Raw genomic sequence first — 24426 nt, 5'->3', positions numbered from 1 at the left:
TGACCCTCTTTGGGGTCTTGACCCCCTCTTTGACATCCCCACCCCCCTCTCTGATGTCCCACTCCCCTCTCTGACATCCCCACTCCCCTCTCTGACACTCCCACTCCCCTCTTTGGGGTCCTGACCCCCTCTTTGAGGTCCCCACTCCCCTTCTCTGACGCTCCCACTCCCCTCTTTGGGGTCCCAACCCCCTCTCTGACATCCCCACTCCCCTCTTTGAGGTCCCCACTCCCCTCTTTGAGGTCCCCACTCCCCTCTCTGACGCTCCCACTCCCCTCTTTGTGGTCCCGACCCCTTCTCTGACGCTCCCACTCCCCTCTTTGTGGTCCCAACTCCCCTCCCTGGTGTCCAACCCCCTCTCTGACCTCCCCCCTCCCCTCCCCGCTGTCCCCCCCCCCCTCCCTTTTTTTGGGGTGCCACCTGCAGCAGCAGCAGGACGATGCCCTCGGGGCAGGTGTCGGTGATGACGCGGTGCCCGTAGCCGATGGTGGTCTCGGTCTCGATGGAGAACAGGAAGGCCGACACGAAGCCGTTGAGGTTGTTGACGCAGGGGGTCCAGGCGCGGTCCCCCAGGTGCTCCAGGTCCCCCCGGCCGTAGGCGATGGCCCACCAGATGAGGCCGAAGAAGAGCCAGGTGAGGGCGTAGGCCAGGATGAAGATGAGGAGGCTGAAGCGCCACTTGAGGTCCACGAGGGTGGTGAAGATGTCGGTGAGGTACCGGTAGGTCTCGCGCACGTTTCCCGTGCTGGACGTTGCACCGCCCGTCCTTCTCCACGTAGCGCTGGCGCTTCCGGGCCCCCCGCGACCCCCCGGCCCCCCACGGGCGGCGCTTGGGGGGCGCGGGGGGGGCGGGAGGGGGGGGTTTGGGCTCGCCCGGGACTCCCCCCCCTCCCCCGGCCGGGACCCCCTCGGGGACCCCGCAGAAGGGCGGCGTTGTCCTGAGCCATCGGGGTCAGCGGCTGCGGGGACGGGGGGGGGGTCAGACGGGGGGGGCTGGGGGGACTGGGGGGGACTGGGGGGCTGGGGACACTGGGGGCACTGGGGGGGACTGGGGGGAATGGGGGGAATGGGGGGAATGGGGGGAATGGGGGGACTGGGGGAGACTGGGGGGACTGGGGGGTCACACTGGGGGAACTGGGGGGTCACACTGGGGGGACTGGGGGAGACTGGGGGACTGGGGGACTGGGGGGACTGGGGGGACTGGGGACACTGGGGGGGCTGGGGGAAACAGGGGAGACTGGGGGGACTGGGGACACTGGGGACACTGGGGGGGCTGGGGGGACTGGGGGGGACTGGGGGGACTGGAGGGGAGATGGGGAGTTGCAGCCTAAACTGGAGGGACTGGGAGGACTGGAGAGAGTGGGGGTGGTGCAGCCCCTAAACTGGAGGGACTGGGAGGATGGGGAGGAGTGGGGGTGTGCCAATGGGGGATGGAGGGGTGGTGTTGTTGCACCCCCAAACTGGGGGGACTGGGAGGACTGGGAGGGGGGAATGGGGGTGTTGCACCTCCAGACTGGGGGGGGACTGGGGGGTGTTTCACCCCTAAACTGGGGGGACTGGGAGGGGGGAATGGTGGTGTTGCACCCCCAAACTGGGGAGACTGGGAGGACTGGGAGGGGGGGAAAGGGGGTGTTGCACCTCCAGACTGGGGGGACTGGGGGTGTTTCACCCCTAAACTGGGGGGACTGGGAGGGGGAGGGGTGGTGACACTGAACCCCCTGACTGGGGAGATGGGGGAGGGACTGGGGAGATGGGATGGGGGTGTTGCACCCCCAAACTGGGGGACTGGGAAGAGAGAGACCCTCAAACTGGGAGAGACTGGGGTGAGGGGGAAGAGCCGTGTGTGCACAGGGAGCTGGGCCACGGGAACACGGATTGCACACACGTGTGCACACACACACGTGTACACACACACACGTGTGCACATACACACACGTACACACACATACACGTGTGAACACGCACACATGTGTGCACACACACACACATGCACACACACATGTGCAACCCCCTGCAGGGCCTTGCACACGCACAGAGTTCCCCCTCACACACACACACACACGCGTGTGCACAGGCAGCTGGGTCACACACACACATGTACACCTCTCTGGGCCTTGCACACGCATCCACACCGTGGGCAGCTGGGTCACACGTGTGTGCACACAGACAAATGGCCACATGTGCACACACACACACACACACACATGTTCACACGTGTGAATGCCCTGTTGGGCCTCGCACACACACACACATGCGTGTGCACAGGCAGCTGGGTCACACATGTGCACACACATGTACACCTCTCTGGGCCTTGCACACGCATCCACACGAGTGTGCACAGGCAGCTGGGTCATGTGTCTGCACACACTCAAACGGCCACATGTGCACACACACACACACATGTTCACGCGTGTGAATGCCCTGTCGGGCCTCGCACACGCACACACACGCATGTGCACAGGCAGCTGGGTCACACACACGCATGCACACTCTGCCAGGCCTCACACACATGCACACGCGTGTGCACAGGCAGCTGGGTCACATGTGCACACACACACACATGTGTGCACGCCCCTTACACACACGCACACACACACACGCGTGTCCCCTTGTGTGTCCCCCCGGGGGTCCCCTGTGCCCCCATCCCCCCTCCCCCCCTCCCGTGGGGCCGGACCCCCCCACGCCGGGCTGGGGGGGGTGATGCCCATTTTGGGGGGTCCCCGCGTGTTCCCACCCCCGGAGATGAGTGGTGACCCCCAGGGGGGGATGATACTCTTTTGGGGGGGGGTCCCCTCCGTGTCCCCACACACCCGGAGATGGGCGAGGACCCCCCCGAGGTGTGTGTGGGGGGGTGACGATGCCCATTTTGGGGGGGGGTCCCCGTGCCCGGAGATGAGCGGTGACCCCCGGGGGGGGATGATGCTCTTTTGGGGGGGTCCCTGCGTCTCCCCACCCCCGGCGATGGGGAAGGACCCCCCCGAGGTGTGTGTGGGGGGGGGTGACGATGCCCATTTTGGGGGTCCCCGGCGTGTTCCCCACCCCCGGAGATGGGAAAAGGACCCTCCCGGGGTGGGGGGTGGTGATGATGCTCATTTGGGGGTCCCTGCGTGTTCCCACCCCCCGGAGATGAGCGGTGACCCCCGGGGGGGGGGGATGATGCTCTTTTTGGGGGGGGGTCCCTGCATCTCTCCCCACACCCGGCGATGGGGAAGGACTCTCCCGGGGTGTGTGGGGGGGGGTGACGATGCCCATTTTGGGGGTCCCTGCGTGTTCCCCACCCCCGGCGATGGAAAGGACCCCCCCGGGGGGGTGATGATGATGCCCATTTTGGGGGGGTCCCCGCGTGTTCCCACCCCCCGGAGATGCGGGAGGGACCCCCGGGAGAGGGGGTGATGCCCATTTTGGGGGGGGTCCCCAGCGCCCGGCGATGGGGGAGGGACCCCCGGCCCCGCTGCGGCGGGGGGGGGGGGGGGATGCAAGGACACACACCACACACCCCCCAACCCCCCCCTTTCCCCCCTCCGGAGCCCCCCGCGCCCCCCCGCCCCTCTCACCGCTGCCTTCATGGCGCAGCCCCCGCTCTCCGGAGCGCTCCGGGCCCCCCCCCGGGCCCCCCCCCGGTCCCCCCCCCCCCGTTCCGCGCCCCCCCCGCCCCGTTCCCCGGCAACGGCCGCGCGCGGATAAAAATAAAAATACAAAAATATAAAAATACAAAAATACAAAAATACCGGAGCCACCCCCGGCCACAAAAACACCGGCCCGGCCCCCGCTGGCCCGCGGGCCACCCGCGCTAGCCCAGCACCACCAACCCCCCCCCCCACGGCCAAAACAGAGCCCCCCCCCCCCCACCCCAGCCCAGCCCCGGCACGGGCCCCCCCCCCCTCCTTCATTAGCCCAGGGCCCCGCATCGCTAGCCCGGGGGTCTCCAGTGTTAGTCCAGAGGTCCACATCACTAGCCCAGGGGTCCCCCTCACTAGCCCAGGCCCCCTCCCATCGTTAGCCCGGGGATCCCCATTGCTAGCCCAGGTCCCCCCCTCAATAGCCCAGAGGTCCCCATCGTTAGCCCAGGCCCCCCATCATTATCCCAAGGCCCCCCCTCACTAGCCCAGGCCCCCTCATCATTTGCCCAGGGGTCCCCATCATTAGTCCAGCCCCTCCCCATCATTAGCCCAGGCCCCCCCCTGATTAGCCCAGGGCCCCCACCATCACTAGCCCGGGGTTCCACATCATTAGCCCAGGCCCTCCCTCACTCAGGTCCCCCCCCACTAGCCAGGGCTGCCCCCCCCCCCCCCCGCCCCAGCTCCCCCCATCACTAGCCCAGGCCCCCCCCATCACTAGCCCAGGGCTCCCCCCTCATTAGCCAAGCCCTCCCCCCCCAGCCCAGTGCCCCTCCCCCGCACTGGCTCAGGCCCCCCCTCACTAGCCCAGCTCCCCGCCAGCATTAGCCCAAAGCTCCCCCCTTACTAGCCCAGCTCCCCCCATGCCCAGTGCCCCTCCCCACTAACTCAGCCCTCCCCCTCACTAGCCCAGGGGTCCCTCCATTAGCCCACCCCCCCGACTAATCCCCCCCCCTCCTCCATTACTAGCCCAGGGCTCTCCACCATTAGGCCCCGCCCCCACTAGCCCAGAGGTCCCCTCATTACCCAGAGGTCCCCCTCACTAGCCCAGGGGTCTCCCTCACTAGCCCAGCCCCCCCCCTCTACCTTCCCGGCCCTGGCTCGGGCCCCCCCGTCATTACCAGAGACCCCCCTTACCGGCCCAGCTCCCCCACCCCACTAGCCCAGGCCTCCCCTCACTAGCCCAGGGGTTCCCCTCACTAGCCCAGCCCCAGCTCCACTAGCCCAGAGCTCTCCCCCCATCTGAGCCCCCCCCTCAGCACTAGCCCAGCGCCCCCCCCACCAGCCCAGCCCCCCCCACCCCCCGGCAGCCCGGGGTCCCCCTCGCTGGCCCAGCCGCCCCCCCCTTCACTAGCCCAGGCCCCGCCGTCACACTCGCCCACCCCTCCCCCGGGGCCCCGCCCCCCCCGGCGGACAAAGGCAGTTTGTGCGGATCGGGATCGGGATCGGGATCGGGAACGGGAACGGGAACGGGAACGGGAACGGGAACGGGAACGGGACAGTGGGGCCGCGTGGGGGGACACACGGACACGGACACACGGACATGGGGACACACGGACACTCGGAGACAGGGACGCACGGACATGGAGACAGACACACGGACACACGGACAGGGACACACGGACACGGACATGGGGACACACGGACACAGACATGGGGACACGGACACACAGACACACAGACACACAAACACGGACACACAGACACAGGGACGGACATATGAACATGGACACACAGACACGGGGACACACGGACACACAGACACACGGGCATGGGGACACATGGAAACAGGCACATGGACACACAGACACAGGGACACACGGACACAGGGACACACGGACACATGGACACACAGACACAGGGACATGGGGACACATGGACACACAGACACATGGACACACGGACACAGGGACACACGAACACAGGGACACACGGACACAGGGACACACGGACACATGGACACACAGACACAGGGACATGGGGACACATGGACACACAGACACATGGACACACGGACACAGGGACACACAGACATGGACACACGGGCATGGGGATGCACAGACACAGGGACATGGGGACACATGGACACACAGACACTGGGACACATGGACACATGGACAGGGGGACACGGATACAGGGACACGGGGACACACAGACATGGACACATGGACACACAGACACACGGACATGGGGACACGGGGACACACGGACACACGGACACACAGACATGGAAACACAGACACAGGGATGGACACATGGACATGGGGACACACAGACACGGGGACACGGACACACGGATATGTGAACACATGGACATACAGACCCGTGGACATACGGACACGGCCACATGGACACGGGAACATGGATACATGGACACAGGGACACACACGGACACACGGACACATGGACACAGGGACACAGGGACACAGGGACACAGGGACACACCCGGACACACGGACACAGGGATAGGTGGATACACGGACATATGGACATGGACACACGGACATATGGACACAGGGACACACGGACACAGGGACACACCCGGACACAGGGACACAGGGACACATGGACACATGGACACATGGACACATGGACACAGGGACACATGGATACACAGACATATGGACACAGAGACACACGGACACATGGACACAGGGACACAGGGACACACCCGGACACACGGACACATGGACACAGGGACACAGGGACACACGGACATATGGACATGAACACACAGATGCACGGACACTCGGACATGGACACATGGACACACGGACACATGGACGTGGACACGCAGACATGGACACACGGACATGGAGATATGGACACAGGGACACAGGGACATGAATGTATGAACACACAGACATGGACGTATGGATACACGGACACACACGGACATACTGACATGCGTAGGGACACACGGACACATGGACACGTGGATGGACACGTTATTACATGTGGACACACGGACCCACAGACACGGACCCACTGACCCCCCAACCCACAGACCCACACCCACCGTCCCACACCCCCACGGACACACGGACCCCCCACAGACCCCACGGACACACGGACACACAGCCCCATGGCCCCACCCCCCACAGACACACAGACACCCCACAGACACACGGACACACAGCCCCATGGCCCCCTCACCCCACAGACACACAGACACCCCACGGACACACGGACACATGGACACACAGCCCCGCACCCCGACTGTCCCACAGACCCCATGGACACACGGACATACATGGTGGGCCCCACGACCCCACCACCCCACAGACACACGGACACCTCACGGACACACGGACACACAGCCCTGCACACCCACCATCCCACAGACCCCATGGACACCCCACAGACCCCACGGACACACGGACACACCTCCCATGGCCCCACCACCCCACAGACCCCACGGACACCCCACAAACCCCACAGACCCCACAGACACACCTCCCATGGTCCCACCACCCCACAGACCCACAGACACCCCACAGACCCCACGGACCCCCCACAGACCCCACAGACCCCACAGACACACCTCCCATGGACCCACCACCCCACAGACACCCCACAGACCCCATGCCCCCCCCAGTCTCACCTCCCACAGACCCCACGGTCCCACGGCCCCCGCCCCCCGTGGCCCTGCACCCCCACAGCTTCCTCCTCCCCCCCAGGGACCCCCCCGCGGCCCCGGGACCCCCGAACTGGGGACCCCCGGTTCTACCCCCCCCTCCAGTGGCACCCACGGGGGTTTTTGGGGTGCGCGTGTCACTCGGGGAGAGGGGAGATGTCTGTGCACACGCGTGACTCTCCCCCCGTGTCACCCCCCCCGCGTGACCCCCCCCGTGTCACCCCCGGTGGGAATGGGGGTGGGGGGTGTCACATCCCCGGGGACCACCCGGGTGCGGGGGGGCTGCCGTGACCGGGGGGGGGCTGAGTGGGGCCGGGGGGACCCCGGGGACGGGGACGGGGCCCGGGTGAGTCTGTCGGGACCCCCGGGGGTGCTCGGGGGACCCTGCCCGGACCCCCCCCCCGTCCCCCTGAGTGGACCCCCCAGTGCCGGTGTCCGTTCAGGGACCCCCCAGTGCTGGTGCCGGTGCTCGGGGGACCCTCCCTGGACCCCCCGTCCCCCGCCAGGACCCCCCCCCGTGCCCGTGCCGGTGCTCCGGGGGACCCTCCCTCGACCCCCCGGTGCCCCCGCCGGGACCTCCCTGTGCAGGTGCCGGTTCAGGGACCCCCCAGTGCCGGTGCCGGTGCCCCGGGAGACCCCGCCGAGACCCCCCGATGCCTCTGTTGGGACCCCCCGGTGCCCAGCAGACCCTTCCCGGACCCCTCCGTCCCCCTGCCGGGCCCCCCCCAGTGCAGGTACCGGTTCAGGGACCCCCCCAGTACCGGTGCCGGTGCTCGGGGGACCCTCCCCGGACCCCCCCCGTCCCCCTGAGTGGACCCCCCGGTGCCGGTGTCCGTTCAGGGACCCCCCAGTGCCGGTACCGGTGCTCCGGGGGACCCTCCCTCGACCCCCCGGTGCCCCCGCCGGGACCTCCCGGTGCAGGTGCCGGTTCAGGGACCCCCCAGCGCCGGTGCCGGTGCTCGGGGGACCCTCCCTGGACCCCCCCGTCCCCCGCAGGGACCCCCCCCAGTGCTGGTGCCGGTGCTCGGGGGACCCTCCCTGGACCCCCCTGTCCCCCTGAGTGGACCCCCCCGTGCGGGTGTCTGTTCAGGGACCCCCCATTGCCGGTGTCGGTGCCCGGAGGACCCCGCCGGGCCCCCCCGATGCCCAGAACCCCCTTCCCTCCCCCCCCCGTCCCCCTCCCGGGACCCCCCATTGCCGGTGCCGGTGTCCCCGGGCGGGGTCCCCTCGCCCCCCCCCCCGTTCCCGGTAACGTGACCCGGTGCCGAGCGGCTCCTTTTCCACCCCATTAACCCCCGTCCCGCCCCCGGCGGCTCCTCCCCGCCCCGGTTCCCCCCCCGGGACGGGCTGGGGGGGCCCCGTCCCGCCGCCGCCGGCCCCGCCGAGCCATAAAGCCCATGGGGAGCCGGGCGGGCTGAGCACGGCGGCACCCGCGACCCCCCCAGCAAGGTAAGGGCGGCCGGGGGGGGGCCCGGGGTCCCTCACCCCCCTCCGGGGGGGTCCCCGGGGCTGTGGGCACCGGCCGGTGGCGCTGGGATGGCACCGGCACCGCAGAGAAGACCCCGGAGCCCCCTCCCCGTGTCCCACTCGTCCCCCGGGCGCTGCTCCCGTGTCCCCACATCCCAGTGTCGCCATCGCCCTGTCCCCACATCCCAGTGTCGCCATCGCCCTGTCCCGTGTCCTGTGACGCCGTCACCCCCCGTCCCTGTTCTCTGCATCCCCGTGTCCCTGTGTCCCCAAATCCCCGTGTCCCCAAACCCCTGTGTCCCCACATCCCAGTGTCGCCATCACCCTGTCCAGTGTCCCGTGACGCCGTCACCCCCCATCCCTGTTCTCTGCATCCCCGTGTCCCTGTGTCCCCAAACCCCTGTGTCCCCAAATCCCTGTGTCCCCACATCCCCAAATCCCTGTGTCCCCACCTCTCCATGTCCCCACATCCCCAAATCCCTGTGTCCCCACATCCCCAAATCCCTGTGTCCCCATGCCCCATGTCCCTCATCCCAATGCCCCCGTGTCCCCAAATCCCCATATTCCCATATCCCCATGTCCCTGCATCCCCATGGCCCCATGTCACGGATCACCACATCCCTGTGTCTCCAAATCCTTGTGTCCCCCTGTCCCCATGTCACGTATCCTCACGTCCATGTCCCCAAGTCCCCTCGTACCCCCTGTCCCCCTGTCCCAGTGTCACCTTATCCCTGTGTCCCCATATTCCCACGTCCCTGGACCCTCATATCCCTGTGTCCCAGTGTTCCCCTATCCTCACTTCCCTGTGTCCCAGTGTTCCCATATCCTCATATCCCTGTATCCCAGTGTTCCCATATCCTCATATCCCTGTGTCCCAGTGTTCCCATATCCTCATATCCCTGTATCCCAGTGTTCCCATATCCTCACTTCCCTGTATCCCAGTGTTCCCATATCCTCATATCCCTGTATCCCAGTGTTCCCATATCCTCACTTCCCTGTGTCCCAGTGTTCCCATATCCTCCCTTCCCTGTATCCCAGTGTTCCCATGTCCTCATATCCCTGCATCCCAGTGTTCCCATGTCCTCACTTCCCTGTGTCCCCACGTCCCCTTCCCCTGTGTCCCCATCACCCCGTGCCCCACATCCCCCATGTCACACAGCCTCAGGTCCCGTGTCCCCAAGGCCCCTGTCCCGGTGTCCCCATATCCCTCCATCCCTATGCCCCCATGTCCCCATATCCCCCCATCCCTGTATCCCATATCCCCCCATCCCTGTATCCCATATCCCTTTATCCCCATGTCCCTCCATCCTGTATCCCATGTCCCTGTGTCCCCATATCCCCCATCCCCATATCCCATGTCACTGTGTCCCCGTATCCCATGTCCCCATATCCCCCCATCCCTGTATCCCATGTCCCTGTGTCCCTGTATCCCATGTCCCTGTGTCCCCATATCCCCCTATCCCCATATCCCATGTCACTGTGTTCCTGTGTCCCATGTCCCCATATCCCCACATCCCTGTATCCCATGTCTGTGTACCTGTGCCCCCATATCCCTCCATTCCCATATCCCTGTGTCTCCATATCCCCCCATCCTGTATCCCATGTCCCTGTGTCCCTGTATCCCATGTCCCTGCATCCCATGTCCCTGTGTCCCCCCATCCTGTATCCCATGTCCCTGTATCCCATGTCCCTGTATCCCATGTCCCCATGTCCCCCCATCCTGTATCCCATGTCCCCATGTCCCTCCATCCTTGTATCCTATGTCCCTGTGTCCTCCCATCCTGCATCCCATGTCCCTGTGTCCCTGTATCCCATGTCCCTGTGTCCCATGTCCCCATGTCCCTCCATCCCTGTATCCCTTGTCTCCATGTCCTCCATATGTAGGTTATCCTGGATGTGGGTTATCCCAGGTGTGGATTATCCCAGGTGTAGGTTATCCCAGGCATGGATTATTCCGGCTGTGGGTTATCCCAGTGTGGGTTATCCCAGTGTGGGTTATCCCGGCTGTGCATTATCCCAGTGTGGGTTATCCCAGTGTGGGTTATCCCAGTGTGGGTTATCCCAGGTGTGGGTTATCCCAGGCATGGATTATTCCAGCTGTGGGTTATCCCAGTGTGGATTATCCCAGGTGGGGGTTATCCTGACTGTACATTATCCCAGGTGTGGGTTATCCCAGTGTGGGTTATCCCAGGTGTGGGTTATCCCGGCTGTGCATTATCCCAGGTGTGGATTATTCTGCATGTGGTTTATCCCAGGTGTGGATTATCCTGGATATGATCGATCCAGGCATTGGTTATCCTGGATGTGGGTTATCCCGACTGTGGGTTATCCCAGTGTGGGTTATCCCAGTGTGGGTTATCCCAGAGTGGGTTACCCCGGTGTGGGTTATCCCAGTGTGGGTTATCCCAGTGTGGGTTATCCCTATGTGGGTTATCCCAGGCATGGATTACCCCAGTGTGGGTTATCCCAGTGTGGGTTATCCCACTGTGGGTTATCCCAGTGTGGGTTATCCCACTGTGGGTTATCCCAGTGTGGGTTATCCCGATGTGGGTTATCCCAGTGTGGGTTATCCTGGTGTGGGTTATCCCAGTGTGGGTTATCCCAGTGTGGGTTATCCTGGTGTGGGTTATCCCGGTGTGGGTTATCCCGGTGTGGGTTATCCCTATGTGGGTTATCCCAGTGTGGGTTATCCTGCCTGTGATTTATCCCAGGTATGGATTATCCCGGTGTGGGTTATCCTGGCTGTGATTTATCCCGGCTGTGAGTTAAGGCATCGTTTTGGGGCCCCCTCTGGGGCTGTGATGGGGGTCCTGGGCCCCCCCTTGTGTCCATGAGTGAGGGGGAGCCACCCAGGAACCCCCAGGATCACTGGGGGGGGTCCCAGAACCCACAGTGGGGCCGGGGGGAAGCTGGGACCCCCACCAGGGCCGTGGTGGTGGCAGGGGCACTGCCAGGACCCCCCAGGACCCCCATGGTGGCCGTGGTGGTGGCAGGGGCACTGCCAGGACCCCCATGGTGGCCGCGGTGGTGGCAGGGGCACTGACAGGACCCCCTTGGTGGCCACAGTGGTGGCAGGGGCACTGACAGGACCCCCTTGGTGGCTGTGGTGATGGCAGGGGCACTGCCAGGACCCCCCAGGACCCCTGTGGTGGTGCCAACGGGGATGTCTGTGCCCCCCCCACCGGTGGCCGTGGCAGGGACCCCTAAAACCCACCCTGGGGTGGGTGATGGGGTGTCTGTGTCCCCCTTCACGATTGTGGCAGTGGCACTGGGGGTCCCTGTGCCCCCTGTGGTGCCCATGGCAGTGGCACTGGGGGTCCCTGTGCCCCCTGTGGTGCCCGTGGCAGTGGCACTGGGGGTCCCTGTGCCCCCCGTCATGCCCACGGTGGTGGCAGGACCCTCCTGGGACCCCCGTGGTGGTGGTGGCAGTGGCACTGGGGGTCTCTGTGCCCCTAGTCGTGTCCATGGGAGTGGCACTGGGGGTCCCTGTGCCCCCAGTCGTGCCCATGGCGATGGCAGGACCCCCCCGGGACCCCCGCGGTGGCGGTGGCTGTAACGATGAGGGTCCCTGTGCCCCCAGTCATGCCCATGGCAGTGGCAGGACCCCCCCCGGGACCCCCGCGGTGGCAGTGGCTGTAACGATGAGGGTCCCTGTGCCCCCTGTGGTGCCCACAGTGGTAGTAGTGGGGGTCCCTGTGCCCCCAGTCATGCCCACAGTGGTGGCACTGGGGGTCCCTGTGCCCCCGGTCATGCCCATGGCAGTGGCAGGACCCCCCCGGGACCCCCGCGGTGGCGGTGGCTGTAACGATGAGGGTCCCTGTGCCCCCGGTCATGCCCATGGCAGTGGCAGGACCCCCCCCGGGACCCCCGCGGTGGCGGTGGCAGTGGCACTGGGGGTCCCTGTGCCCCCGGTCGTGCCCATGGCGGTGGCAGGACCCCCCCCGGGACCCCCGCGGTGGCGGTGGCGGGCGCGCGGGGCTCTGCATGTTAACGAGGGCTCCGTGAAAGCGCCTTTGTCCCCTTTTGTCCCCCGCCAGCCCCATTGAGGGCTCGGCTCGGGCCGCACAAAGGCGCCACTGTCCCCTGGCCCCAGCCCCGCGTCCCCCCCCCGCCAGCGCCGCCCCGCACCCCCGACCCCGCACCGCCCTCCCCCCGCACCCCCGACCCCGCACCGCCCTCCCCGCACCCCCACCCCCCTATTTAGGACCCCGGCGCGGGGCTGGGGGGGGGCGGGGGGCTCGTGGCCGCGTTTCCCAGTTATCCCAGTCATCCCAGTCATCCCAGTCCGGCCCAGTTCGGGGGGGGGGGCGCTGGCGGGGCGCCCGGTCACGCCCGGCCCCGGGAGCGCTGCCCGGGCCGGCGGTGCCAGCGCGACCCGAGAAGGGGGACGCGTCCCTGGGGGGCCCCCCGTGTGAGGCCGGACCCCCTTCGGGAGCCCCCCGAAGTGTCCAGGAGCTGAGGAAGTGGGGAACAGTGTGCACCCAGAGCCCCCGTGTCCCCACAGAGCCCCTCATGTCCCCACAGAGCCACCGTGTCCCCATAGAGACCCTCATGTCCCAACAGAACCACCCTGTCCCCCAGACACCCCATATCCCCCCAGAGACCCCCATGTCCCCACAGAGCCACTCTGTCCCCACAGAGTCACCCGTGTCCCCACAGAGCCACCGTGTCCCCACAGAACCCCCATGTACCCCCAGAGACCCCCATATCCCCACAGAGCCCCCCCATGTCCCCACAGAGCCCCCGTGTCCCCACAGAGCCCCCCATATCCCCCCAGAGCCTCCCATGTCCCCACAGAGCCATTGTGCCCCCCGAGCCACCCTGTCCCCAGAGCCACCCTGTCCCCAAAGCCACAGTGCCCCTCCCCACCATCACTTTGGGGGTCTCTGCACCCCCCCGGCACCCCCTGCACCCCTCCGGGGGGGTCCCGACCCCTCTCTTTGGGGTCCTGACCCCTTTCTTTGGGGTCCTGACCCCCAGAAGCCCTCCCGGGGGAGGGGGGGGGTACTGAGGCACTGGGAGGGGGCGGGGGGGTTAATGGGGGGGGTGCTGAGGCACTGGGAGGGGGCGGGGGGGTTAATGGGGGGACACTGAGGCACTGGGAGGGGGCGGGGGGGGGTTAATGGGGGGGTACTGAGGCACTGGGAGGGGGCGGGGGGGTTAATGGGGGGACACTGAGGCACTGGGAGGGGGCGGGGGGGGGTTAATGGGTAACTGGTGTCGCCGCGGGCACCGCGAACAAGCGCCGGCTTGTCCCGACCCGTGTCCGGACACCGGAGCGGGGCCGGGGGGCACGGGGGGCACGGGGGGCACGGGGGGCACGGGGGGCACGGGGGGCACGGGGAGGGGGGGGCACGGGCGGGGGGGGGCGGCACGGGGGGCACGCGGGAGGCGGTGACCCCAAAAATGAGGGGCGGGAGGGGGCGGGGGTACCAAAGAGAGGGGTGGGGAACGTAAAGAGGGAGGTCAAGACCCCAAAGAAAGGGGTCAGGACCCCAAAGAGAGGGGTCGGGACCCCCCCACCGGAGGGGTGCAGGAGGTGCTGGGGGGGTGCAGAGCCCCCCAAAGTGGGGAGGATGGGGCACAGTGACTCTGGGAACAGGGGGGCTCTGTGGGGACGGACAGAGCTTTGGGGACCCCCGGCAGCCCCAGACACACAGCGCTGGGGACATGGGGGCTCTGTGGGGACAGAGGGGGCTCGGGGGACCCCCGGCAGCTCCAGACACACAGTGCTGGGGACATGGGGGCTCTGGGGACATGGGGAGCTCTGGGGACATGGGGGGCTCTGGGGACATGGGGAGCTCTGGGGACATAGGGGGCTCTGGGGACATGGGGAGCTCTGGGGACCCCCAGCAGCTACAGGGCATACTGGGGCTTTGGGGACAGAGCGGCTCTGTGGGGACACAGTGGCTCTGTGGGGACATGGGGGTCTCTGTGGGGACATGGGAGGTTCTGTGGGGACATGGGGGTCTCTGTGGGGACATGGGGGCTCTGTGGGGACATGGGGGTCTCTGTGGGGACATGGGGGCTCTGTGGGGACACAGTGGCTCTGTGGGGACACAGTGGCTCTGTGGGGACACGGTGGCTTTGTGGGGACATGGGGGGCTCTGTGGGGATGTGGTGATTCTGTGGGGACACGGTGGCTCTGTAGGGAAATAGGGGTCTCTGTGGGGACACGGTGGCTCTGTGGGGACCCCCAGCAGCCCGCCTGGGAAGGTGTCCCCTCTCCGGGGCCACCGTTGTCCCCTCTGTCCCCTCTGTCCCCTCTGTCCCCGGCGCCACCTCCCGGACCTCTCTCTCCCTGAAGGGACACGGCCCGGCCGGGACAGAGACAGTGGCAGTGACAGGGACAGTGACAGTGACAGGAACAGGGACAGGGACAGGGACAGGGACAGTGACAGGAACAGGGACAGGGACTGTGGCAGTGACAGTGACAGTGGCAGTGACAGGGACAGTGACAGTGACAGGAACAGGGACAGGGACACAGGGACAGTGACAGTGACAGTGGCAGTGACAGGAACAGTGACAGTGACAGTGACAGGAACAGTGACAGTGACAGGGACAGTGACAGTGACAGGGACAGGGACACAGGGACAGTGACAGTGACAGTGACAGTGGCAGTGACAGTGACAGTGACAGTGGCAGTGACAGTGACAGTGACAGTGGCAGGGACAGTGACAGGGACAGTGACAGGGACAGTGACAGTGGCAGGGACAGTGACAGTGACAGGGACAGTGACAGGGACAGTGACAGTGACAGGGACAGGGACAGTGGCAGGGACAGGGACAGTGACAGTGGCAGTGACAGGAACAGTGACAGGGACAGGGACAGTGACAGTGATGGTGACAGGGACAGGGACAGTGACAGGGACACTGACAGTGGCAGTGGCAGTGACAGGGACAGTGACAGGGACAGGGACAGTGACAGTGACAGTGGCAGTGACAGTGGCAGTGCCACCCGTGTCCCCGCGCTCTGGCACCGGCACAGGGGGCTCCAAGGGGACCCCCCACGGTGCCCCCAGCGCCGCGGTGTCCCCGAGGTGTCCCCACAGTGTCCCCGAGGTGTCCCCGAGGTGTCCCCGAGGTGTCTCCGAGGTGTCCCCAAGGTGTCCCCGAGGTGTCCCCGCAGTGTCCCCTCCAGTGTCCCCACAGTGTCCCCGCAGTGTCCCCGCAGTGTTCCCGCAGTGTCCCCGCAGTGTCCCCGAGGTGTCCCCGCGGTGTCCCCTCCAGTGTCCCCGAGGTGTCCCCGAGGTGTCCCCGAGGTGTCCCCGAGGTGTCCCCACAGTGTCCCCGCAGTGTCCCTGAGGTGTCCCCGCGGTGTCCCCTGTCCCCGAGGTGTCGCCGCGGTGTCCCCGCGGTGTCCCCTGTCCCCGGCACGCTGCCCCTTCCGTGGTGGAAACGGGGCCAGGGGCTGGCGGGGGCTGAAAGGACCCTTTTTGGGACGGGGACACGGGGACACGGGGACACGGGGACACCGCCGCGGCGCCTGGCGCTGCCCCCGGCCATTTGTCCCTGTCGCCTCCCATTCATCCCCTTCCTCTTCCTCCCGGACGTCCCGGGGACCTTCCGCGGCCACCGCGGCTGCCAAGGGACGGGGGGGACACGGGGGGGACACGGGGGGACACGGGGGGGACACGGGGGGGACACGGGAGGACACGGGGGGACACGGGGGGAACACGGGGGGGACACGGGGGGGACACAGGGGGGACACGGGGGGGACACGGGAGGACACGGGGGGACACGGGGGGGACACGGGAGGACACGGGGGGACACGGGGGGGACACGGGGGGGACACGGGGAGGGCGCGGGGGGACACGGGGGGGACACGGGGGGACATGGAGGGACACGGGAGACACGGGGGGACACGGGGGGGACACGGGAGGACACGGGGGGACACGGGGGGGACACGGGGGGACACGGGAGGACACGGGGGGACACGGGGGGGACACGGGGGGACACGGGGGGAACACGGGGGGGACACGGGGGGGACACGGGGGGACACGGGGGGGACACGGGAGGACACGGGGGGACACGGGGGGGACACGGGGGGTACACGGGGGGACACGGGGGGACACGGGAGACACGGGGGGGACACGGGGGGGGACACGGGAGGACACGGGGGGACACGGGGGGGACACGGGGGGACACGGGGGGGACACGGGGGGGGACACGGGGGGACACGGGGGGGACACGGGAGGACACGGGGGGACACGGGGGGGACACGGGGGACACGGGGAGGACACGGGGGGACACGGGGGGACATGGAGGGACACGGGGAGACACGGGGGGACACGGGGGGGGACACGGGGGGGACACGGGGAGGGCGCGGGGGGGACACGGGGAAGCAGGAAGGGGGCGGAGGGGGATTTGGGATGGAGGGATACGGGGCTGGAGGGAAGGGTTTGGGGGTGGAGGGAGGGATGGGAGGACAGGGATACAGGGATGGACAGAGAGATATGGGATAGACAGAGGGATATGAGATGGACAGAGGGATATGAGGACAGGGATACAGGGAAGGACGAGGGATACGGGGATGGACAGAGGAATATGGGATAGACAGAGAAATATGGGATGGACAGAGGGATATGGGGTGGACAGAGAGATATGGGATGGACAGAGGGATACGGGGATGGACAGAGAGATATGGGATGGACAGAGGGATATGGGGTGGACAGAGGGATATGGGGTGGACAGAGGGATATGGGATGGACAGAGAGATATGGGATGGACAGAGGGATACAGGATGGACAGAGGGATATGGGATGGACAGAGGGATATAGGGATGGACAGAGGGATATGGGATGGACAGAGGGATATGGGATGGAGGGAAGGATACGGGATGGAGGGAGGAATGAAGGGATAAAGGGATGGACGGAGGGACACAGGGGTGGGCACAGGGGTGTGGGGGTGGAGGGTGGGATGACATCCTGCACCCCTCAGGTGTCCCCCTGGACAACGCCCTGCACTGTCACCCTCCACCCCTCACCTGTCCCCCCATGTTCCTCCCGTCCCCCCAGTGACAGCCTCCACCGTGTCACCTCCCTCCCCTCACCTGTGCCCCCTGTGCCCCCCGATGTCACCTCCCACCCCTTCTTGTCCCCCCATGTCCTCTGTGCCCCCCAATGCCACCCTCCACCCTCGCCTGTCCCCTGTGCCCCCCCCGTGACACCCTCCACCCCTCACCTGTCCCCTGTCCCCCCAGATGACGTCCTCCACCAAGGTGTCCCACAGCCAGACCACTGATCTCACCTGTCCCCTCACCTGTCCCCTCTTGTCCCCCCAGATGACATCCTCCACCAAGGTGCCCTACAGCCAGACTGCACTGATCTCACCTGTCCCCTCACCTGTCCCCCCAGTGACATCCTCCACCCCTCATCTGTCCCCTGTCCCCCAATGACATCCTCCACCAAGGTGTCCCACAGCCAGAGCTCACACACCTCACCTGTCCCCTCACCTGTCCCCTCACCTGTCTCCCCCATGTCCCCCCAGATGACGTCCTCCACCAAGGTGTACTACAGCCAGACCACACAGACCTCACCTGTCCCCCCCATGTCCCCCCCTGTCCCCCCCAGATGACATCCTCCACCCCTCACCTGTCCCCTGTCCCCCCAGATGACGTCCTCCACCAAGGTGTACTACAGCCAGACCACACAGACCTCACCTGTCCCCCCCATGTCCCCCCCTGTCCCCCAGATGACGTCCTCCACCAAGGTGTCCCACAGCCAGATCACACACCCCTCACCTGTCCCCTGTCCCCCCAGATGACGTCCTCCACCCCTCACCTGTCCCCCCTGTCCCCCCAGATGACGTCCTCCACCAAGGTGTACTACAGCCAGACCACGCAGACCGAGGGCCGCCCGCTGATGGCCCCGGGGCTGCGGCGGCGCCGGGTGCTGACCAAGGACGGGCGCAGCAACGTGCGCATGGAGCACATCTCGGACAAGCGCTTCCTGTACCTCAAGGACCTGTGGACCACCTTCATCGACATGCAGTGGCGCTACAAGCTGCTCCTCTTCTCCGCCACCTTCGCCGGCACCTGGTTCGCCTTCGGCGTCGTCTGGTACCTGGTGGCCGTGGCCCACGGCGACCTGCTGGAGTTCGACCCCCCCGCCAACCACACGCCGTGCGTCATGCAGGTGCTCACGGGGACCCCCCGGGACCCCCGCGGGTGTGGGCGTGGTGGCCATGGCAGTGGCAGGACCCCGTGGGACCCCCATGGTGGCCATGGCGGGTGACAGGACCCCCATGGTGGCCATGGCAGCGGCAGGACCCCTCTGGGACCCCTATGGTGGTCATGGCAGTGATGGGACCCCTCTGGGACCCCCATGGTGGCCATGGCAGTGACAGGACCCTGTAGGACACCCATGGTGGTCATGGCAGTGATGGGACCCCTCTGGGACCCCCGTGGTGGCCGTGGCAGTGGCAGGACCCTGTAGGACCCCCACGGTGGTCATGGTACTGACTGGACTCCTCTGGACTCCCATGGTGGCCGTGGTGGTGGCAGGACACCCCAAGACCCCCATTGCAGCCATGGCAGTGGCAGGACCCTGGGGGACCCCCATGGTGGCCATGGCAGTGACAGGACCCCCCCAGCACCCCTGTGGTGGCCGTGGCAGTGAGGGGACCCCCACAGTGGCTGTGGGGGTGACAAGTGGGGTACCAGTGCTCCCCATGGTGGCCACGGCAGTGACAGGACCCTGTGAGACCCCCATGGTGGTCATGGTAGTGACGGGACCCCTCTGGGACCCCCGTGGTGGCCATGGCAGTGGTAGGACCCCTCTGGGATCCCATGGTGGTCATGGCAGTGACAGGACACCCCAAGACCCCCACGGTGACCATGGCAGTGACGGGACCCCTCTGGGACCCCCACGGTGGCCATGGCAGTAACAGGACCCCGTGGGACCCCCATGGTGGTCATGGCAGTTGCAGGACACCCCAGGACCCCCACGGTGGCCATGGCAGTGACAGGACCCCCACAGTAGCTGTGGGGGTGACAAGGGGGGTACCAGTGCTCCCCATGGTGGCCATGGCAGTGACAGGACCCCTCTGAGACCCCCATAGTGGTCATGGCAGTGACTGGATTCCTCTGGGGCACCCGTGGTGGCCGTGGCAGTGACAGGACACCCCAAGACCCGCGCGGTGGCCATGGTGGTGATGGGACTCCGTGGGACCCCCATGGTGGCCATGGAAATGGCAGGATTTCATGGGACCCCCACAGTGGCCATGGCAGTGACTGGACCCCTCTGAGACCCCCATGGTGGCCTCAGGACCCTGTGGGACACCCGTGGTGGCCATGGCAGTGGCAAGACCCCTCTGGGACCTCCATGGTGGCCATGGCAGTAACAGGACCCCCACGGTGGCTGTGGGGTGACAAGGGGGGTGCCAGTGCTCCCCATGGTGGCCTTGGCAGTGACAGAACCCCGTGGGACCCCTGTGGTGGCCATGGCAGTGACAGATCCCCTCTGCGACCCCCGTGGTGGCCATGGCAGTGACAGATCCCCTCTGTGACCCCCGTGGTGGCCATGGCAGTGACTAGATTCCTGAGGCACCTGTGGTGGTCGTGGCAGTGGCAGGACACCCCAAGACCCCCATCGTGGCCATGACAGTGACAGGACCCCTCTGGAACCCTCACAGTGGTCATGGCAGTGACAGGACCCTGTAGGACCCCCATGGTGGCCATGGCAGTAACAGGACCCCCCCAGCACCCCTGTGGGTGGCCATGGCAGTAACAGGACCCTGTGGGACCCCCATGGTGGCCGTGGCAGTGACAGGACCCAGTGGAACCCCCGTGGTGGCCGTGGCAGTGACTGGACTCCTCTGGGACATCCGTGGTGGCCATGGCAGTGGCAGAACCCCTGTGGTGACCGTGGGGGTGACAAAGGGGATGGTTGTGCTCTCCATGGTGGCTCTGGCAGTGACAGGATGCCTCTGGGACCCCCGTGGTGGCTGTGGCAGTGACTGGACCCCTCTGGGAAAACCATGGTGGTCATGGCAGTGACAGGATCTCCACGGTGGCCGTGGGGGTGACAAGTGGGGTGCCAGTGCTCCCCATCGTGGCTCTGGCAGTGGCAGGACAGCCCAAGACCCCCGTGGTGGCCATGGCAGTGACTGGACCCCTCTGGGACAACCATGGTGGCCATGGCAGTGACAGGACCCCCGTGGTGACCATGGGGGTGACAAGTGGGGTGCCAGTGCTCCCCGTGGTGGCCGTGGCAGTGACAGGACCCTGTGGGACCCCTGTGGTGGCCGTGGCAGTGACAGGACCCCGTGGGACCCCCACGGTGGCCATGGCAGTGGCAGGATCTCCACGGTGGCCGTGGGGGTGACAAGTGGGGTGCCAGCGCTCCCCGTGGTGGCCGTGGCAGTGACAGGACCCCCCCGACCCCCCTGTCCGTGCCCCCCCGCAGGTCCACACCCTGACCGGGGCCTTCCTGTTCTCGCTGGAGTCCCAGACCACCATCGGCTACGGGTTCCGCTACATCAGCGAGGAGTGCCCGCTGGCCATCGTGCTGCTCATCGCCCAGCTCGTGCTCACCACCATCCTCGAGATCTTCATCACCGGCACCTTCCTGGCCAAGATCGCGCGGCCCAAGAAGCGCGCCGAGACCATCAAGTTCAGCCAGAACGCCGTGGTGGCCCAGCACGACGGCAAGACCTGCCTGATGATCCGCGTGGCCAACATGAGGAAGAGCCTCCTGATCGGCTGCCAGGTCACGGGCAAGCTGCTGCAGACCCACCTCACCAAGGAGGGCGAGAGCGTGCGGCTCAACCAGCTCAACGTGGACTTCCAGGTGGACACGTCGTCCGAGAGCCCCTTCCTCATCCTGCCGCTCACCTTCTACCACGTGGTGGACGAGGCCAGCCCGCTGCGGGACGCGGCCCTGCGCGCCGGCGACGGGGACTTCGAGCTCGTGGTGATCCTCAGCGGCACCGTGGAGTCCACCAGCGCCACGTGCCAGGTGCGCACGTCCTACCTGCCCGAGGAGATCCTCTGGGGCTACGAGTTCACGCCGGCCATCTCGCTCTCGGCCAGCGGCAAGTACGTGGCCGACTTCAGCCTCTTCGACCGCGTGGTGAAGGCGGCGGTGCCGCCCCAGCGGTGCCCCCGCGAGGCCCCGAGGTTCGGGGACCCCGAGAAGGCGAAGCTGGAGGAGTCGCTGCGCGAGGCCGAGCGCGAAGGGGAGGGGGCCCCGCTCAGCGTCCGCATCAGCAACGTCTGACGGGGGGGACCGGGCGAGGAGGGGGCACCCGGGGAGGGGGGGGGCACCCGGGGAGGGGGGGGGGCACCGAGGGAGGGAGGTGACACTGATGGATGGAGATGGCACCGAGGGATGGAGGTGGCACTGATTGATGGTGGTGACACTGAGGGATGGAGATGGCACCGAGGGATGGAGGGGGTACCAACAGATGGAGGTGGCACTGAGGGATGGAGGTGGCACTGAGGGATGGAGGTGACACTGAGGGATGGAGGTGGCACCAAGGGAGGGAGGTGACACCAACCCGTGGAGGTGGCACTGAGGGATGGCAGTGGCACTGACAGATGGAGGGGGCACTGATGGATGGAGGGGGCACCGACAGATGGAGGTGGCACCGAGGGATAGAGGTGACACTGAGGGATGGAGGTGACACCAGCCCTGGGGTGGCACTGAGGGATGGAGGTGTCACCAACCCGTGGAGGTGGCACTGGTGGATGGAGGTGACACCAATGGATGGAAGTGACACTGATAGATGGAGATGGCACTGATGGATGGAGGTGTCACCAGCCCTGTGGCGGCACTGACGGATGGAGGTGTCACCAACCCGTGGAGGTGGCACTGACAGATGGAGGTGGCACCAAGGGCTGGACGTGGCACTGATGGATGGAGGGGACACTGACGGATGGAGCTGGCACCAGCCCTGGGGTGGCACTGACAGATGGAGGTGACACCAGTCCTGGGGTGGCACCAAGGGCTGGGGGTGGCACTGATGGATGGAAGGGACACTGACGGATGGAGTTGGCACCAGCAACTGAAGGTGACACCGATCCCAGGGTGGCACTGAGGGATGAAGGTGACAGCAGGAACTGGGGGTGACATCAACAGCTGGAGATGTCACCAAGTCTGGAGCTGTCACCAAGGACTGGAGGTTCCACCAGCCCCAGGGTGACACTGATACCTGGAGGTGTCACCAGTCTGGAGGTGCCACCAGCCTGGAGGTGTCACCAGTCTGGAGGTGCCACAAGTCCCCCGAGGTGTCACCAACTCCTGGAAGTGCCACCAGGCCCCGGAGGCGTCACCAACACTGGAGGTGCCACAAGTCCCCTGAGGTGGTACCAGTTCTGAGGTGCCATCAACACCTGGAGGTGCCACCGAGGCCTGGAAGTGTCACCAGCCCCAAGATGCCACCAGTGCCCCGAGGTGTCACCGACATCTGCAGGTGTCCCCAACCCCAAAGTGACACCAGTGCCTGGAGGTGCCACCAGCTCCAAGGTGTCACCAACACCTGGAGGTGTCCCCAACCCTAAAGTGCCACCAAGGCCTGGAAGTGTCACCAGCCCCAAGATGCCACCAAGGCCCAGAGGTGCCACCAGCCCCGAGGTGTCACCAGTGCCCAGAAGTGCCACCAGCTGCAAGATGCCACCAGTGCCCCAAGGTGTCCCCAAATCCTGGAGGTGTCCCCAGCCCGGGGGGGGGGGGGGCACAGGATACCCCCTCCCCCTCCCTCCAGAGGGGAAACTGAGGCAGGAGACACACCCCCCCCCCCCCCCTCCCCTCCCCCCTCAAACGCTGGAGCCCCTCCCCCCGCCGCCCCTCCCCCACTCCGGGCGGGCTCGAGGGGTCCCCCCCGGGGGTGTCACCGATAATCGTGGGTGTCCCCCTCCCCTCCCCTCCCCTCCCCTCCCCCCCGGGCCGGGGGTGTCCCCCCCCCGCCCGTCGCTGCTGTTTAATTAACTTAGAGCCCGCAATTAACGAGGCCCCGAGGCCACGCCCCGGGTCATTAGAGCCACTAATTACAGATGTAAATAAGGAGGGAAGACCCCGCCCCCCCCGAAACCGCCCCCCGGGGGGCTCGTCCTGGGTCCGGGGGGGGCAAAGGGGGGGGTCGGTACGAAATAAAGGAGATGTCGATGGTGGGGGAGGGGCTGCTCCTGTCCGGGGGGGGAGGGGAGGGCGGGCTGGTGTCCCCTGGGGGTCCCCGATGGCCCCAGGATCCCTTTCAGCCCTCAGGGACCCCCAGTGTCCCCTCAATGTCCTCAGGGACCCCCCAATGTCACTCAGGGACCCCCACTGTCCCCTCAGTGTCCTCAGGGTCCTCCTCAGCCCTCGGGGTCACCCCAATGTCCTCAGGGTCCCCTTCAGCTCTCAGGGACCCTCAATGTCCCCAGGGAGCCCCCCCCCAATGCCCCCCATCAGCCCCCAATGTCCCCCCCAGCCCCCAGGGACCCCCAAGTATCCCCAGAGATACCCCAACATCCCCCAGAGACCCCCCGGTGTCCCCCCCAGCCCCCAGGGACCCTCCAATGTGCCCCAGAGACCCTCCAATGTGCCCCCAAGCCTCCAATGTCCCCTCAATGTCCCCCCGAAACCCTAATGGCCCCCCAGACCTCAGGGACCTCCCAAGTGTCCCCAGAGACCCCCCAAAGTCCCCCCCAGTCCCCAGGGACCCCCAACATCCCCAGGGACCCCCCTATGCCACTCAAGGACCCCCATTGTCCCCCTCACACCCC

At 66.6% G+C, this 24426-nt stretch overlaps 2 protein-coding genes and 1 long non-coding RNA gene across 7 annotated transcripts; 2 read left to right on the top strand and 1 right to left on the bottom strand.

Annotated features, from left to right (window-relative positions):
• Positions 1-417: 417 nt before the first annotated feature.
• Positions 418-947, bottom strand: LOC127463559 (G protein-activated inward rectifier potassium channel 3-like; the record flags this gene model as incomplete). The annotated part of the gene is given in 3 exon segments (XM_051773133.1): positions 418-741; positions 743-925; positions 927-947. Coding segments are annotated over 3 exon segments (528 nt in total), but the record flags the coding sequence as incomplete, so codon positions are not given.
• A 7618-nt stretch (positions 948-8565) lies between these two features.
• On the top strand, positions 8566-21974 carry KCNJ10 (potassium inwardly rectifying channel subfamily J member 10). Its single transcript, XM_051773109.1, has 3 exons — positions 8566-8703; positions 18524-18856; positions 21128-21974. Exons 2-3 carry the CDS (start codon positions 18524-18526, stop codon positions 21938-21940), a joined length of 1146 nt encoding a protein of 381 aa, XP_051629069.1. The 5' UTR covers positions 8566-8703; the 3' UTR covers positions 21941-21974.
• Positions 21975-22010: 36 nt separating this feature from the next.
• On the top strand, positions 22011-22649 carry LOC127463544 (uncharacterized). 5 transcript variants are annotated; one of them, XR_007900882.1, is made up of 4 exons: positions 22011-22076; positions 22115-22209; positions 22398-22473; positions 22529-22634. It is a non-coding gene; the product is annotated as an uncharacterized LOC127463544 (long non-coding RNA). The 5 variants fall into 5 exon arrangements; XR_007900883.1 differs by having other exon boundaries at positions 22011-22209; positions 22586-22649; XR_007900885.1 differs by having other exon boundaries at positions 22011-22209; positions 22548-22646.
• Positions 22650-24426: the final 1777 nt, after the last annotated feature.

The sequence above is a fragment of the Manacus candei genome, unplaced genomic scaffold, assembly GCF_025592945.1.
Source record: "Manacus candei isolate 608988 ecotype Guabito, Panama unplaced genomic scaffold, ASM2559294v1 h1tg000166l, whole genome shotgun sequence".
NCBI lineage: Eukaryota > Metazoa > Chordata > Aves > Passeriformes > Pipridae > Manacus > Manacus candei.
The sequence above is the reverse complement of the archived record's forward strand: the minus strand, read 5'-3'. Positions and strand labels throughout refer to the sequence as shown.

What these genes read in the sequence shown, in the direction of transcription:
- KCNJ10 (XM_051773109.1), top strand. Translation starts at nt 18,524, where the DNA reads ATGACGTCCTCCACCAAGGTGTACTACAGCCAGACCACGCAGACCGAG. An exon ending in ACACGCCGTGCGTCATGCAG is followed by an intron (nt 18,857 to 21,127) that starts GTGCTCACGGGG and finishes GCCCCCCCGCAG; the next exon opens with GTCCACACCCTGACCGGGGC.